Source organism: Schistocerca gregaria, chromosome 5, assembly GCF_023897955.1.
Source record: "Schistocerca gregaria isolate iqSchGreg1 chromosome 5, iqSchGreg1.2, whole genome shotgun sequence".
Taxonomy (NCBI): domain Eukaryota; kingdom Metazoa; phylum Arthropoda; class Insecta; order Orthoptera; family Acrididae; genus Schistocerca; species Schistocerca gregaria.
The window spans coordinates 500,912,278-500,931,346 of NC_064924.1; the positions used below are offsets into that span (position 1 = coordinate 500,912,278).

The 19,069-nt window shown below is 38.3% G+C and overlaps 1 protein-coding gene across 2 annotated transcripts in view; it reads left to right on the plus strand.

The window, feature by feature from the left end:
- LOC126272042 (multiple epidermal growth factor-like domains protein 8) overlaps positions 1 to 19,069 on the plus strand; it is a 371,715-nt gene that overhangs the window by 122,738 nt on the left and 229,908 nt on the right. For both annotated transcript variants that reach the window (XM_049974556.1, XM_049974557.1), the window contains exons 7-8: positions 5,584 to 5,865; positions 12,850 to 12,987. In XM_049974556.1, coding sequence (XP_049830513.1) covers positions 5,584 to 5,865; positions 12,850 to 12,987 — 420 coding nt within the window. The remainder of the gene's footprint in view (positions 1 to 5,583; positions 5,866 to 12,849; positions 12,988 to 19,069) is intronic.

Below are 19,069 nucleotides of genomic sequence, written 5' to 3' on the forward strand. Positions count from 1 at the left end.
AACACTTAAATCAAATTTGATGTTAACAATTTTCTCTTCTTTGTAAACATTTTCCTTTCCATTGTCAGTCTTAGAGGTCTGTTCTCCAGAACTTTGTCCACAAAATTTTTTTATGCTTACCTTGTACTTATTGTGCATGGTCTCCTTTGAAATACTCTCCTCCACAGTAGATACACTGCTCCCAATGTTGTTTGCACCTCCAGAAAAAATCTTGGTACGCCTCTTGCTATCATTGCCTTACCCTTTAAACAGGGTTTTCAACTGTGGAAATAAAGAAAAGGTCCACAGGAGACAGGTCTAAAGAGTACGGAGGATGAGGCACCACATTGATTTCATTTTTTGTGCAATAGTCTTGCACCAACAGGGATGAAAGTGTGGCTGCGTTATTGCGATGCAAGAGCCATGAATTTTGTCATCACATTTCAGGCTGTTTCCTTCTCACACTTTCCTGCAGGCATTGCAACATGTTTCAATAGTACCCTGTGGCACAAATTCATGATGAACTAATTCTTCAAAGGTCTTGCAAAACCTTCCTGACCCATTTGAATATTGCACCTTGGTCTCAACATCATAACCATAGACCCCCTTCTCATCACCAGTTATAATTCTCATAAGGTACATCTTGTTCTCATTTGCATGATTTAAAATCTCTTCACAGATTGCAAGGAAAAGGTCTTTCTGGTCTAACTCATGGGCCTAGGGACGAACTTGACAGCAACACAATGCATTCCAAGATGCTGTGGCAGGATTTCATGCCATGATGCAACTGAAATGTTACATTCTTCTGTAATATCTCAGTCAGTGTTTGATTGGCATGCATAATTTCGTTGATGTTCCTGATGTGAGTGTCATTGGTAGATGTTGAAGGGTACCCTGAACGAGGGTCATGCTTAACTTCTATAAGACCACTTTTAAACCATGTGAACCATCTGTAATACTGAATATGGCTGAAACACTCGCCATCACAGGTTTCCTGCATCATTTAGTGTGTCTTGTAAAGATTTTCTTGAGTTTCACACAAAATTTAATGCAGACGCATTGCTCCTCTAGCTCTGCCGTCTCAAAATTCACAAACTGTGAAGCACAACATTCTGCTCAATACAGCACTGAACAATAACTAAGAGACATAGAACAATGAACCTTCTGGCAGTTACACAGTAAACACAGATGTGTGCAAGGGTGTCAACTGCATTTCGCTCCAACACACCATTGACATGAAATTACGAATTTTCTGGAATTTTTTGAATAGACCTCATACATTTTATATCTTCTCTTTTTTGGGTGGCATCAGTTATTTTGCTGCCCAAGTAGCAAAACTCATCTGCTACTTTCAGAGCCTCATTTCCTAATCTGATTCCCTCAGCAAACAATTTAATTAGACTACATGCCATTATTCTTGTTTTGCTTTTTTTTAATGTTCATCTTACATTGACCTTCCAAAGCAGTATCCATTCCAAATCCTTTGGTGTCTCTGACAGAATTACAATGTCATTGGCAAATCTCAAAGTTTTTATTTCTTCTGCTTGAACTTTAATTCCTACTCCAAATTTTTCTTTGGTTTGCTTTACTGCATGTTCATTTTATGAATTGAATGGCATTGGGGATAGGCTACAACCTTGTCCCACCCCTTTCATGGTCCTCAACTTTATAACTGCTATTTGGTTTTTGTACAAGTTGTAAGTATCCTTTTGCTCCTAGAATTTCAAAGAGAGTATTCTAGTCAACATTGTCAAAAGCTTTCTCTAAATATACAAATTCTTTAAATGTAATTTTGCATTTCCTTAGCCTATCTTCTAAGATACAGCGTAGGGCCAGTATTGCCTCGCTTGTTCCCACATTTCTCTGGAATCCAAACTGATCTTCCCTAAGGTCAGCTTCTACCAGTTTTTGCATTCTTCTGCAAAGAATTCATGTTTATTTTACAAAAATGACTTATTAAACTGATAGTTTGGTAACATACACCTGCTTTCTTTGGAACAGGAATTTTTATATTCTCTTGAAGCCCAAGTGTTTTTCACCTGTCTCATACAGCTTGCTCGACTGATGGAAGAGTTTTTTCATGGCTTGCTCTCCCAAGACTTTTAGTAGTTCTAATGATGGAGCATCATCTATTCCCAGAGTCTTGTTTTGACGTAGGTCTTTCAGTGCTCTTTCAAATTTCTCTCATAGTATCCTATATCGCATCTCATCTTCAGCTATGCCCTCTTTCATTTCAATAATATTGCCTTCAAGTTCGTAACAAACATAAGTTGTGCAATGTTCAAAGAAACATGTCACAATATGAATGGTATCAAATGGCTCATTAAATAGATGTGTATCATTGTCTGCTGCTGAACAGGCGACACTGTGGTACAGATTGATTTCAATAGATCTTTCCCCTCTTCCCCCCCCCCCCCCCCCCCTCTCCCTCCCTTTGAAACATGCACATGTGCACGCACACACACACACACACACACACACACACACACACACACACACACACACACACACTACCATGTATGTCTGATTTATGAGATTGAGTGTCCCCATGCGACATGAGTATTTAGTATTTATTATCAAATATCTCATTTACTTTTGATTTTAATTCTGTCAACATTAATCTGAATTTTAAGCAAGTTTTGGTTTTTTGCCAAAAAATTTTTGTAGCATCTTGTGTGCTTAACAAAACCAAATTTTGGTATAACCAACATAGACTGATGATTTTTAACCATATGATTCTTTGCATAGTTTTCTCTTAATTTTGAAAGTAACGTAATGATATATTGCAGCAGATATCAGAGTGACATTTAGGCAGGTATTGCTATACATTGTGATTTAACAGAACATAACTACGTGAAATTTAATCATGACTTTCTTTAGCTCAAACAAAAACAACAAAAATTTTTCACACACTTGGTAAACTTGCACAACATTATAAAATTGTTATTGCTTTTTTGTATATGCAATTGATGTACATGTATATTTACTTTCAGATAAGAAAATACAAACAATATAGGAAATTACACAAATTGACATGAATTCCTTTCTCCACAACTTCCCTTCTCTGTTCAACCACAAGTCTATGGTTACTTAGGTATCAATTGATTTACAGATATTTATACCAAGCATAATGATTATGTTTATTACTCACCCACTTTAGTCCACAGTAATGTTGTCCTTTTCCTTGTTCTCTTTCAGTCCCTTCTTTGTGTTCAACACTCGTATCATTGCTCAAATTGGTCTTAACATGCTCCTTCTAGTTTCATAATTTCAGTGATGCCAGATACATGTTTCTGAAAATATTAACATCTTTGCATTGCTGCTCCCTGTAAAGATGATATATTGAGTTGCGACAGCACAATGAAAAGACTACTACGCATTAAGTTTTTGGGCAAAGCTTTCATCAGAAAAGGATACACACATGCATTCGCACAGGCAAACTTACTTCACACACACATATGACCACAATCTCTTGCTGCTCAGACCAGGCTGAAACTGGAACACATTGAATGTGAGCGACAATCTGTAGTGGTGTGGGGAAGGGTGGTGGGGGTGGCATAGCAGGGAAGTATGGTGCAAGAGAAACAGTGTGGCAAGAGGAAACAGTGCTGCCTGGTGGAATGTGCAGGAAGTAGAGGTGTCAGACAAGGTTACCTGATGCAGGGGTCTGTTGGGGTGGGAGGGAAGCAGAAAAAAGCGAGTGGAAAGAAGAGGAGCAGAGAAGGGGAAAGGATCGGTGGGTGCATTGGCAGAGAGCAATGCACAGCGAGGGTGAGGGATCATGATTTGGCAGGAGATGATAGGGCAGAGGGACAGAAACTGTTGGGTGGACAGTGTGGGAACAGTAGGTTGAGGTCAGGATGATTTCAGGAGTGGAGAATAACTGCCATCTGCACATTTCAGAACTGCTGGTGATGGAGGGGGTGGGGGTGGGGGTGGGGGGCACAGATGGCCCCGGTCATGAAGCAGCCATTGAAATCAAGCAGGTTATGTTCAGTTGTATGTTGTGCAGTAGGATTGTACAGTTTATTTTTGTTCTTGATCACAATTTGTTGGTTGCCATTCATCCTGGTGGAGAGCTGGTTGGTAGTCATACCATTATAAAACACTTAGCAGTGGTTGCAATAGAGCTGGCACATGACATGGCTGTTTTCACAGGTAGCCCAGCCTCTGATGTGGTAGGATAAGCCTGTAACAGGACTGGAATAGGAAGTGCTGGGTGGGTGGATTGGGCAGATCTTGTTCTTGGGTTTTCCACACGGTTTGATCTCATTGGCAATGGATTGTGTTTGGGAGTGGTGTAGGTATGGGATAGGAATTGGGTCAAGAGTAGGTGACAGAACACCACTTTAGGAGGAGTAGGAAGGATCTTGGGTAAGATTTCGCTTATATCAGAGCATGATGGTACATAATAAAAGTCCTGAGGAAGGATGTGGTTCAGTTGTTGCAGTCGTGGATGGTACTGGGTGACGAAGGGGTGTTCCTTTGTAGCTTCTTTCTGGGGATGGTGGAAGGGTTTGGGGTGTGTGGGCATGTCACAGGAAATCTGTTTGCAGACCAGATCTGGTGGATGGTACCTATCTGTAAAGGCCTTTGTGAGACTGTCAGCATACTGGGCAAGGGAGCTGCATATATGCCATCTGTGTGTGGCTAGGCTGTATGAGAACGATTTTTTGGTGTGGAAGAGATAGCAGCTGCCAAAATGCTGATACTGTTGGTGTTTGGTGGGTTTACTGTGGACAAAGGTGTGGATGGAGCCCTCTGAGAGGAGGTGGTCAATGTCCAGGAAGTTGGTATGCTGGGTTGAGATGGAACAATTTAAGTGGATGGGAGAGAAAGACTTGAAATTATGAAGGAATGAGTATAGGGTGCCCTAGCCCTGAGTTGAGGTCATGGAGATATCATTAACAAAATGGAACCAGATCAGGAGTTTTGGTTTTGGGAGGATAGGAAGATTTCCCCAGTACGGCTCATAAACGGGTTGGCATATGAGGATGCCATACAGATTCCCATTGCTGTGCTCCCTTCAAAGGAGGGGTAGTTGTGTATTAGGACATAGTTAATAAGGTGTCTGAGGAATGAGGAATGAGGTTGTGGGTTTGGAGTCTGAAGGACATGGGAGATGTAGTGTCCAATAGCACCAAGACCATGGGCAAGGGGTATGTTCATGTATTTAGTGTGGAGCATAGGTGAAAGAAGTGATTGGTATTGTTCATATGGGAAGCTAGATTTTGGGCTTTTAAGGTGAAGGTGTTTGTCAGTATTATAAATGTATTATTTGCCAGTCTCAAAGGTAAGCTAAGAGAATGTGTTTTTCTTTTTATCTTTGCCATTTATTTTCCCTTTCCATGCTGTTCCTGTGGGGGACACTGCGTTATGTACTCCTGCACATGTACTTGAGTTATTTACCAGTGCCACATAATTCCTGACATCTTCGTTTATTCTATTCAGTGTACTTTCATTAATGTGTAGTGATTTTTTGATTTTTTTTAGAAAGCATTTTTTTAAAGAAGTGAAATGAGCTTAGAAATGTTTAAACTTTGTTGTGCTCTGCTTTCTTTTTCTTTATAGAAATAGATACTGAAATGTTTGTTATTTCTGCAGATAATCCAGAAGATGAACAGTGGTCTGAGATACATGCACGTGGTGGAAAGGAGCTAGATGTCCGAATGGTTGCACATACAACTGTATACCACCCACAAACAAACTCTTTGATTGTCTATGGAGGCATTGTGGTAGGTGTTGCTCGTTTCTCAAAGCTGAGTGATAGAATGTTTTCCTTTCAACTGGATAGCAAGCATTGGTCAGAGGTTCATTACCCTCGGGCCCATCTCCGTGACACCTATGTTCCACGGGAGAGAGCATTTCACACAAGCACTATTATAGGTATGTTGAATCTTATATGTTGGTCAAGTTCATACATATTGTTAAAATATTTGTTGTATCGTATTCAGCTAGAAACTCATGTAATAATTATTATACAGGTTGTACGTTCTGTGTAGATTATTTATCGTTGCAAGATATTTGTTATTTGTAAAAATGTTAATATATAAATATTTATCTGCAGTGAACTGTCCTCATTAAGTGTTTGAATAAACTGTGATGTTATTGGCAATAATACTGCCCCTACAGATATTTCTTTCATTGCATTGGTAGATTATCAAGATGTTTTCTTTCTTTTCTATACATTCATGAGAATGGAATAATGGTAAAAAGGGAGATGTTAGAGAGATTAAGGTGGGGAGAGATCGGTGAGAAGAATGAGAAGAAATTAAGATCAATTGCCCACAGAATACATGTGAGAAATGAATTCCTGAAGTGAAATTCCAAAAGGAAGGACTGATGGAACAGAATGGAGCAAAAACACCAGTGAACAATAAATGCATGTAAAGCTAGAGACTGTGAGATAGTTAGAAAAGAGCAAAAATTGTGGAAAGATGGGTAGAATATTTTGAAGACATACTGATCATGATTTTAGATATTAAGACGTCTGTTGGAGCAGGAGCATCGTTGCACGAGGTGGAGCCAGATATAAACTAATTGATAATATGCAACTGTCATAGTTGGTGTAGCCTTAGAACTTACAAAATATGGTACTCATCCCGTAATATGCGAAACACATGCACTAATAACCAACATGTGGGAAAATGAAAGCGAGGCAGAATTTTGGAAAACTGGTGTAATGTACCCTATGTATCATAAAGGAGAAGACTTAACTGTAGAGGTGTAGTATTACTAAGTAAAACATGCAGGATATTTACAGAAGTACCAAACGAACGGATAAAACAGTTCACTGCAATATCTTCGAAGAGCATCAGTGTGGTTTTGTGACAGAGTTAGGAGGTCTTGGACAAACTGTCACCAGACAAATGCCATAAAAATTATGAATGTAGCACCAGTCTACACTTTCTTTTTGTTGATTTTTAACAAGCATTTCATAATGTTAACAAACATCATATGAAGCACCAAAAGAACTGGACATCTGTGGTAGAATGTGCTTCAACTTTGCAGCTGGAGTTAAACAGAGCAATTGTATCTTTGCAGTTCTGTTTAACCTATAGCTTGATCAGAGTTACAAACTGATTGATAACTAGTTGTTTACATGACAGCTATTAGAGCAACATTCAACCAGGGAATTAACTTGGTCGTGTCTTTAGACTAGTTGAATAACATGGTTATTATCTGGTTGACATAATTGACTCATAGTGACTAACTATCGTGAGCTGCTGTTGTCATGTCCCATGAATAATAAAACATTGTAAACAATTGTGTATTGCTAGTCTTTCACACTGTTACATTGAACAAATAATAATAATAATAATAATAATAATAATAATAATAATAATGCTATTGAAACTAGTCCTTGAGCAATGTAAAGTTGTGTTGCAGCTTCCCAGTAGCCATGTCGTCTTTTTTCAACTATATGGAAGCTGTGCAAACAGTTTTAAACCTTGTGTGTGATGATAATATGAGATACTCGCCAGCTAATGTATACAAACCGGATATATGACGTATAATGGAAACTTGCTGATATTTAAGAACTATTTAATTGTAAGAACAACCAGTTTTTACATGTAGGTTGGAAGTGTGACCCCTGCCGCAAGCAGATGTTAACAACCTAAAAGCATTTGAATGAAACTCCCTACAAAAATTTATGGGCATTTGAGAAATGCTTTGGTTTGAATGCAATACAGATGAACATAATTATTTTAAGAGAAGGAGAAATGAACAATTTTTTTGCTAGAGTATGATGCATGCATGTAAGTGAAAGAGTTTGGTGTGGGCTTAATGACTTTGTATCAAAGATTTTATGACATGAATTTCTGAATTTAAAATATGTCATCCCCCTTTGCCTAAAAACGTTTTAGTGAGTGCACAATAGCTTCACTGCTGAGCATCCAAAACGCACACTCATCACCACTGTATGTCTCAATTTCCTGCCAACTCCAAACATATCATTTCATTCTTTGTACAGATAATGAATTATGTTCTCACCCACAAATACTTCCCTGTGAGTGGATATATAGACAAAAATCTGTGACTTGGTCATGAAACCAGATATCAGTGCTTACTTTCTGTCCCAATAGTGGCACTTAATGTACCAATTCAGTTTGCTACTAATCAACAGTCTTTTATGTGGGTATATCGACTAACCACCCATCGAGCACATCACCAGTAACTTCAATAGCTACTTTACAATCTGCACATCAGATTCCCTGATGAGTATGGAAACTCTTCCTCCAACACATATTCTTTACTTCTAAAGCCTCACTTGCCTTGATCTCCAAAGGTACCTGTCTATAACCTCCCCACCACCACCTCTGCTATACTTTTTATTTACACACTGCTTCTCTCTGACACAAGTAATGCCTAAATCGTTTGTCTGAACAGTAACAGACTTTTTCCTTGATTAATGTTTATTTAATATGAGCAACAACTCTTTGTTCATAAATTGTGTGATAGGTTATTTTAAATATCTTCCATATTTAATGTGAATGGCCAACTTCTGGAAAAAAAAAAAAAATACTCATTGTGGCGAGAGACCCAATAAATTGTAAATTTCTGAGAGATATTTTATAACTGATTGAATGTGACATAGCTGGAAACTTGCATAGAGTTATTCATTGATAATACAAGTGCAAACTTACAGCACTCATCTTTGGATAAGAACCAAACTACTTACCTTAATTTGTCATATATCAACAATGTTGAAGTAGATATGTAGTGAGTAGCTTTCTATCCTTTCACTATCGTTGTGGCTTCATTCTGGATTTCCCATTGTTTGAAGCACTCACTCGCATTCATCAGAATGTGTGTGTGTGTGTGTGTGTGTGTGTGTGTGTGCGTGCGTGCGCGCGCATAAATTCTAGGTATTTATGGAGTATTACTTAAATTATGTAGTGAGTCTGATGTTGGGAGATATCAGCATGGAACAAATTTTTAATATGTCTTGGTATTGTATCATATTCTAAATGACCTTCAGCAAATCACTCCAGAAATGCTGTGTGCCACATGGTGCAACATGGCTGCAAGGTATGATATGTGCTGCAATTGCAGTGGTGGATTTGTTGAGTGCTAATGTCCTGCTACACAAACTTCAGACACAAGCTCCAGACTCTCCTACACATGTATGTACCACCAACAACCAGTAGTGTTTTACTTTTCTGACAAATGAAACAGATCACCCTGTAGGTTGAGGCCCCACCATGTGAAATACTTGTTTAGTAGGAGCTGGTAATTAGCAAGTATCCAAAGGAGCACAGAAGTTTTCTTCAGAGTCTTTCGTACAGTGTACATTGCACATAAAACCCTGCAGTTAATTCATTCAAGTCAGTACTGTAGATAATTGGTTTTACCTCTAAGAGATTGTACATTCATATCAAGGAGAGTATTATTATTATTGTACAGAAAGATACTTGATCTAGAGCAACACAATTATCTGACTGTATTAATCAGCTACAGTTAACTCTTAACACAGTTTCTACCTCTCCTTCCATATAATGTTGTTTTCTCTACGTATAAAAAAGTAAGCATTCACAGAAAAACTGTCATTTAAAACAAGACTATGGTCTTTGTACATTTGATTTACAGTTTTAATTTTGTTTATTTGCTAACACAAATATTTTTCCCATGGTGGTTTAGATCCTCACTGTACTCAATGTGCAAATTTCCTCTATTAGATTAATATCTATTACATTTTATTTTGTGTAAATGGAATATAGTACCATATTTACTCAAATCTAAGCCGCACTTTTTTTCCGGTTTTTGTAATCCGGAAAACCGCCTGCGGCTTGCAATCGAGTGCAAAGCAAACGGAAGTTCTGAAAAATGTTGTTGGGTGCCACCACAAGTAACTTCTGCCGTCTAATATCTGTAGCGCTACACAGGCATGATTTGTAGGCACAAAGATAAATACTGGTGCCTAAACCTCTGCATCAGTAAATAAATTAAAAAAAAAAAAGGTGGAAGACAAGCTTTTTTTTCTCCGCCCTGAGTTTTGACCACTGCATTTTCATACATTATCCAACAAAGTAAATACAAATTTCGTATTGTTCATCTTCGAATGTAGCAGAATTTCAGTGTATTACGAAAATCCGACTTGTGAGGCTGTTTGGGATGTTTGTCAGTATGGCCAACTCCATGTTCTGAATTTTTTCCTACCTGTGAAAAGAGATGGTTGCTAATAGGAACGTGATGAAATGTGAATCACATGCAGTATTCTCTTCACCATAAGAATAATACTCATATAAACATTTTGCCATGTATTCTGTTGTGTTTTCTGCTATCTCATTTAAATCCTGTCTGCCTAATAAACTACGAAACTAGAGTGAGACAACAGCAAACGCGGAAGAATATACGTATTGTGTCATGTTTATATTCATATTATTCTTATGCCTAATGGATTTTCAGCTTAGAGTGACGTAAACACCTACATAAAAAAAAAGGCACTTGAGATCAAAGCAAAATAAGCAGTCGATTCAAACCAGATGAAGCACGTGAAAAAGGAAGGGTACCCGTATAAACATGGACGGAGCACCTGACGCATAGCAATGGCTACTTGGTAAAGCTTAACTGCTAAGCTTATGACTGAAACCAAACTACTGTCACTATGTTGTCATTCATTCGACCTAAATTGTGTATCATATTACAATGGTCCAACTTTGTTTCGATTTGGAGGTGCGGCCTAAAACTTTTCTCTCCCCTTGAATTTCGAGTCTCAAATTTCAGGTGCGGCTTAGATTCGGGAAATTTTTTTTTCCTGTATTTCGAGTCTCATTTTTCAGGTGCAGCTTAGATTCGAGTGCGGCTGATTCAAGTAAATACGTTAGTTTAATTTTATCATTAGTTTTATGGATTTCTTTGTTAACACATACATTAAAGATCATATCACGACTGTGTGGTATCGCCACAACAATACTTTTGTTTCTATCTTATTCATGTCTAACATGTTCTTCAAACTTAAGGGAAAGGTTAGATTGCAATTCAATATAAAGATGACAGGTTGAGTTGCCGACAGCCACGACAAAAAGCATGCACACATGACCGCCATCTCTGGCAGCTCGGACTGGAATGCAAATTTTCAATTGAGTCACATCCATTAAAATCTTGCTGGGTCTCTTGTGAACATATGATTTACATGTATGTAAGTTTTTAAATGTTTTTCTGGGAACTATATTAGGGTACAGCCAGTATCACAGTGACTTTCAGTGTGTTTTCAAGTTACATGTCATTTTGTTATAGCAGTCAGTAGATTGAGTAGATTTCTGTGCATGTTCTGTAGCATGTTCTCCGTGTACAATTTTCTCACATTTATAATATATAACTTCACTGGCAGTAATTAAGAAGTTGACTTTTCTCATATCTAAAGACAAAAATTCTGTAACTTACCAAATGAAAGCGTTGTTACGTTGATAGAGACAAAAAACACACAAACACACACACAGATTTCAAGCTTTCGCAACCCGCGGTTGCTTCGCCAGGAAAGAGGAAAGGAGAGGGAAAGACGAAAGGATTTGGGTTTTAAGGGAGAGGGTAAGGAGTCATTCCAATCCCGGGAGTGGGGTTGGAATTTAAATTATATAGTGCGGGGGCTTGAATTTTGTGTGTGTGCGTTTGTGTTTGTTGGTGTCTCTATCAACATGCCAACACTTTCGTTTGGTAAGTTACATCATCTTCGTTTTTAGATATATTTTTCCCACGTGGAATGTTTCCCGAGGGAAACATTCCACGAGGGAAAAATATATCTAAAAACAAAGATGATGTGACTTACCAAACAGAAGCGCTGGCAGGTAGATAGATTATCGACCTGCCAGCACTTCTGTTTGGTAAGTCACATCATCTTTCAAACGAAAATGTTGGTACGTTGATAGAGACAAAACTCTGTGCCTTTACATATGTCTGCCTGTCTGTCTGTCTGTGTGTGTGTGTGTGTGTGTGTGTGTGTGTGTGTGTGTGTGTGTGTGTGTGTGAGTGAGCGCGCGTGCTTGCGCGCGCATGCGAGTGTATACCTGTCGTTTGTTCCCCCTTAGGTAAGTCTTTCCGCTCTAAGGATTGGAATGACTCCTTACCCTCTCCCTTAAAACCCACATCCTTTTGTCTTTCCCTCTCCTTCCGTCCTTCCTGTGAAGCAACCGTGGGTTGCGAAAGCTTGAATTTTGTGTGTATGTTTGTGTTTGTTTGTCTATCAACATGCCAGCACTTTTGTTTGGTAAGTTACATCATCTTTGTTTATGCATAATCATAATATGCTTTAGCTTTTTGTCTGAGAAATTAAAGAGGCAGAGAGAGAGAGAGAGAGAGAGAGAGAGAGAGAGAGAGAGAGAAGAACAGTTCATTATGAAGAACATTGTGAGAAATCCTGAAGTTGCATTTGGTGATAAATGTCTGTTAAGGTATTAGTGAGTTAATGGATTCTTGTGATTCTTCTGCATCTCCCAGTATATTTCCTAAAAATAGTTGATTGGTGAATGGGTGGATGCCTCCAACGTGCACAATTTTTTGGCAGGCAATCACATTGCTATCAGCAAGTGTACTGATGAACTGACCTCTTAGGGACCACCGTGGCACTTTTCTCCCCCCATCCCCCACTCCCCTTTCTGATCTACCATTCTATTTTGCTGTACATGCCCAGCATCTCTTCCTCCATTTTTCCCATTGACAGTTTGCCCTGTCCTAGGTTCATGCTCAGATAAGTGTGCTGATGGCCCCACTATTGTTTGTACACCTGCCCCTGAAGTCAGTTTGTTGTGGGATACCTCGTTCTTGATTGTGAACATTGTATACATCCTTTCATTCTGTTCTTTTTTTCCCCTTTTCTCGCTTCTATTTCCATTTATTTGCTTTATTACAATGGTTTTAATTTTGTTTCAGGAAATTATCTGGTTGTGTTTGGAGGATATTCTCATCGCCATAACAAAGAGGAAATTTGCTATGACAGTCACATGTACTTATACCATCTGGGCTGTCATACTTGGGTTAGCCATGATATTTTAGGTGTGAGTGACAAAGGTATACAATTTTCTGACAAAATGATTGGCTTAATGTACTAACCTAATTCGTTTGCTTATGTACCACTAAATTTTGTATGATTTCATAGTATTTACTTCAGAATTCAAGTTTACTTTTACATCTGTAGTTACTCTCCATGAGTTAGTTCTTCCAGTCGGTGGAGGAGAGGGTATAGTATGAATATCATTTGTCCTATCCTGTTTTATTCATACATGATGCACAATTAATAATATCTCCACATTCACTTCATTATATGCCTTTGTTTCTATGATTCTATTGTGTTATGTAATCATTCTGTAGTTTGGAACAGTACATTTCAATACTTCCCTTAAAGATGACTTTCCATATTTTCATAAGCAGCAGTTAGCTATTGCTCTTAGTAGGATTCCACATTATGTATAACCCATTCTGTGCAATATCTTCCATTGGAGCACTTTTCTGTAATAGTCTAATGCTTATTAAACAAACATATCACAAATTGTAGGACTTTTCCTGGAACCTTACAGTATCATTGGCAATTGTAACATTGTACAGATTCTAAGTAAATAAATGTTACTCTAGCAATAGCCACACGAGAAAATTTCAAATTAGCCAACAGCTTTTGTAGATGAGTGAAATCACACAGAGGCTCTTGCATACTTGCTCATTATCATATAAAATACCAAAAAAGAAATGATTTTAATCATTTAAATGAAGAGTGTATATTTGAAAGCTGTTGTATCGAGTTGAGGCACTTAAATGTCATAGTAGTTTCTAGTGGCACTGAAATACAAGAAAAACAGGCATTTCACTGAGTATGTTCATCATTATAAAGCTGTATTTAAAAAGAGTTGTGAAGGCAACCAAACAATTGACAAACAAGAAGTTCATTGTGCAACATAAAAGTAAGGCAAAAAAATTGTGGTCTGTTGTCAAATCAGAGTTAGGTGTTAAGAGTTAGCTGCATGATTTGAGGCACCATGTCACGGATTCCATGGCCCTTCCCACCGGAGGTTTGAGTCCTCCCTCGGGCATGGGTGTGTGTATTGTTCTTAGTATAAGTTAGATTAAATAGAATGTAAGTCTACGGACTGGTGCCCTCAGCAGTTTGTTCCCTTAGGAATTCACACACATTTGAACATTTGAGTTTTGTTAGAGTTAGTAGTAATGAAAAATCTAAGATTAAAGTAGTGATAGGTTTATTGGAAAGCCGGCTCAAATATCAGTGTGTTTAAATGAATTCTTCACAAATGTGGCAAAATCAGATGTTGATGTAGCAGAGTATCAGAGTAAAGTAAATCCCTTTGTAATCCAAGAAACTGCGAATCTTAGGTATTAAAAAGAAAAGTCATAATAAAGGATGTGGAAAATATTATATTATCTACAAAATACAACAACTCTGCTGGATAGGGTGGGATACCCACTAAAGTGACTAAAACGGTGTGTGGCACAACTGCACCCCCCCCCCCCCCCCCAATTAAAATATTCAATGAGTCTTTTCAACAAGGGTGCTTTCCCAATGTTTTGAAGTATGCCAAAGCAAGGCCTTTGTTCAAGAAAGGGTCGAGCGAAGACAAGGGAAGTTATCAGTCTATTTCTACTCTTCCAATCCTGTCAAAAGTATTAGAGAAAGTAACTGGAAATCAGATCAAAAACTTTATTGTAAAAAGTAATATTATTATAAGTAACCAATTTGGATTTCAACTAGGAAAAAACACTTTAGATGCTGTGAATAACTTACTGAAAAGATAGACAATCATTGGATCAGAGGAGTAATGTTGCAGGTATCTTCTGTGATCTCACAGAAGCAATGCAAGTACTAGCAAATTCTACTGACTTGAGTACATGAAAAATAACTTATCACAGTTATTTTGAATCTGTCATTAGGTATGCGATAATTTTCTGGGGAAGTTCAAGTAGTGTATCTCGAATACTGAAACTGCGAAAGAAAAGTATCTAATACTTGTGTACTCACAGTAAACAGTCTTTTTGCCCATTATTTCAGAAACTACAAATACTGACTGTTCCCTCCATCTACATTTATGAAATTATAATGTTCCTAGACATCAGACAAAAATTATTCAAGAAGAATTGTTTTAACCATACGTATAACATAAGAAATAAAAATAATTTTATACTAGCCACACACCAGTTGAAATTACATGCACAGACTCTACAGTATATGGGGACGACAATATATAACAAGTAGTTAACGGGCAAAAACATATTTAATATGAAGCCAGAAATTTTAAAAATGAGGCTACAGCAGATTCTGAGAGAGCAATGCTACTATTCAGTAGAAGAATTCATACAGGATGAAATGATAATTTGAGCAAGGGGTAATTAAGTGTTAGATTTTATTGTATGTATATATAACAAAATTGCATTATTATTATGGTGCTGCTTGTTAACATCATCTCTTCTTTGTTCATGGTGAAATTTTACCACAATTTGGTGTGTCTCCTGTTCCTGAATCAAATGATTTAGATCATCTGTGTTATGAGACAAATATACCACAATTCACTGTTCTTTGCAAGGCACATTTGAGAAAAGTTGTTTAGTCAATGAATTAAAAATTAAAATAATTATTCTGATCTATTTTGCTCTGAAGAGTCACACCAACATATTTGACTAACAAGACTGTCTTCTCAAATTCACCACCACTGTAGTGCTCAGAAGTGATCAGTACTTTTCATATTTTCACATTTTAAATTGTATTGGCAGGTAGCTGTGGTCAATGTAAAGCTCCATGACAAGTAGTGATTATGTATTATAAGAAGGGCTCTGTATTTACAAATGTAGATAACAACTTTCTTTGAAAATACACGTATTTTCAAATAAATACTTAGTTACCAATAGAAGATAAGTAGCAGCAAATTAATATAGCTGAGGAGATTGAGAAAATTATATTGTCTCAAAGCTGTAATCCATACAATTAGGCTTAGAGGTTAGAGTCATGGGCTTGTGGGTTGTGGGTTATGGGTCACTGGTTCAGACAATTGACAGTACCTTAGTAATCATCATTCCTGGAAGTTTATAGAAATTTCTTATGTTTGAAATGATTGTATATTTTGGAATATGCAACATTTATGTTACCAGCAGTACATTTCGTCCTAGAGCTCAGTTCTCTTCAGTCTGTATGTTGGTGTTCATACTAAATGTGTTTTCAGTGCTAAGCATTGGAATTCATTGATAACCTGGCTTTCAGATTTGTACTTGATTGTAGAAAGTTACAGCTAAACCAGTCCTAGAAAACAGCCTCACATTTAATGAGGTTTCCCAGTCAGGGTAGAAAGTAGGTCTTAAAGAGGACCATTAGAAATGGACATGCGAATGTGATAGAGAAACGTGTGACCATTGAAGAACACAGATAACATTTCACCTACGATATATATTGGAATTTTCAGAATGGTGCACAAAGCCCGTTCAGTGATAGGGATCTCATCAATGTCATTATCAATGGCCGACCTGTCCAGCTACTAGTCAACTCGGGATTCTTTTTCTGTAATGTCAAATGCATATCATCACCAGTTCAATAGGACAGTGTTCTGTGATACAAAAGAGATTGTGCGCTGAGGGTCACAAATGGGACATTACGACTAGAACATGGAATTGCAATAGTAATTATTAATGCTGTCAGTGACTGAACACAGTCCTTTGAATGTGTCATTTTAGCAGAATGTAGTCATTGTCATATACTGTGAAAGATCAGAGCTCGAGTTTGACAAAGCTACTCCAACAAGCACACACAATGAATATTGCTTTGGACAGTTGTTTGCTGTTGAAGATGATGTCATCCCACCATCATTAACAAGATAAGTTCCAGTCATCAGTCTGGGTGCCCAGTTAAACTATGAAGCTGTTGTCACCTCCAAAAAGCTACTCAGACTCACAAAATAAAATTTACATATCAGCAACAATTGCAAGCATTACAGATGGCTAAGTGGAACTTTGGATCATTAAATTTCAGCCACAACTCATCACTAAGGGTATGTGCATTGGAACAGTGGAACTAGTCCAAGATGGGCAGCTCAGTACCATTGATGAAAACCAAAGAGGTGACACAATGGTTAGCACATTGGACTTGCATTCAGGAGGACGACAGTTCAAACCATGTTGGGACATCCTGATTTAGATTTTCCGTGATCCCTACCTTGCTTCAGGTAAATACCGGATGGTTCCTTTGAAAGGGCATGGCCGACTTCCTTCTGCATCCTTCCCTAATCCGATAGGGCCGGTGACCTTGTCCTTTGGTCACGTCCCCTATATCAACCATTACCCATGGATGAAGAATAGTGCTCCACTACCATTATAGACAATACAGTGAATGAAGCTACTATCGACTTGCCAATAGGATCTGGCCACACCAAGGAACAGTGTAGTCAAGTGTTAGCTGTTCTGTATCAATTCATGGATGCTTTCAAACTCAGAGTGAACAAAATACAGACCAAATGGTCCATAGTAAAACACTGTATCTAGATTGGGGATCATGCACCAGTTAGTCAGCACTTGTATAGGGTGTCACTGGCTGAATGACGCATAATTTGGCAGGAAGGATAAGATACGTCAAGATGGAATGGTTGGATCTTCGGCGAGTCCTTGGTCCTCTCCTGTGGGCATTGTGAAGGAGGAGGATGACACTCGACATTTTTTTTGTCAACTACCAATGAGTGAACAAAATCACATAAATGCTGTACATTGATGACACACTAAACTGCTTGAAAGGAATGACACCCTAAGCTGCTTGAAAGGAGCAAAGTATTTCTCAACTGTGGACATGTATACAGGTTACTGGTAAATCGAAGTTGATGAGGCTGACCAGGAGAAGACTGCCATCATCACCCTTTTAACAAAGTTACGCCATTTATACTATGTAACACCCCAGCCACCTTCAGTTTTAAAATGGTCAGTCAGCTTCGACATCTTTCTTAAATAGACGATATGTCTTTGCCATTTGGATGAATTCCCCCCCCCCCCCCCCCCCCCCCCAGTCGTATGTAGAATATCTAAGCTTCCAGACAACTGTGCTAAACTGTGTTTCGACTGCAGGCCGCAGCTTGAATCTGAAAATGTTACTCTTTGCCACCCAAGAAATAAAAATTTTGGGGCATGTAGTTAATGGAAATGGAGACCACCTCAGTTGGGAAAAAATAAGGGTAGTCATAAATTTACCAACTCCTCAGAACATTCATGATGTGCCAAGTTTTCTCCAAATGTGCTCGTACTACTGGTTATCCACAACAGCAAAGCATGTACCTTGCAGGGAAATGCCAAATATTCCTAGAACGAGGTACAAGAAAGATCTATCTTTGTCTTTACAGAGGCTCTAACATCATCTCCAATTCTAGTATTGTATGATCAGCATGCTGAGACAGAACTTAACATTGACATTAGCAGTTATGGAATAGGCCCAGTTCTAGTACTGAGTCAGGAAGGAGCTGAAAGGTAATAGCTTATGCTTTCAAAGCTCGCATCCAAGTCCAAGATGAGGTATTCCACAGCTGAAAAAGGGTGCCTTACAATTGTTTTGTCCATCATTAAGTTCTGTACATATTTACTTGACAAACCATATACCACTGTGCAGGACCAACTTTTTCTCTACATTGGCTTTGTTGCGTGAAGGATCCATCATGTAAACTGTCAGGATGGACACCAAGGCTTTCTGAGTAAGATGTCACATTTGTATACAAAAACAGATGGAAGCCCAAAGGTGCTGGCTGCACTTCAAGGTATCTTTTGGGGGAACAGTGACGTGGATGAAGTCCGTCATCGCTGCATTAAATGATGCTGAATGGTGGGGAGATCCAACATTGTTGAAACCTTGGAATCTGTGGAGGAGGAACTGATCTAAAGAGCTTTCTAATTAATAGATAGAACATTGTGTGAAAGAAACTATGATCTGATGGAGTGGAAATAGTTGCTAATCATCTTTGGCCAGCTACTTACAATGCTCCGACATCTGCTCACCTTGGGTTTGGGAAGACTCTAGATAGAAGCAGATGGAGGTATCATTGGCCAGGTCTCTATGGATCCATTATGCTCTAAGTGACCGACTGCAATGACTGCCAATGATGAAAGCACATGTTGCAGTTGTCTGTGGGAC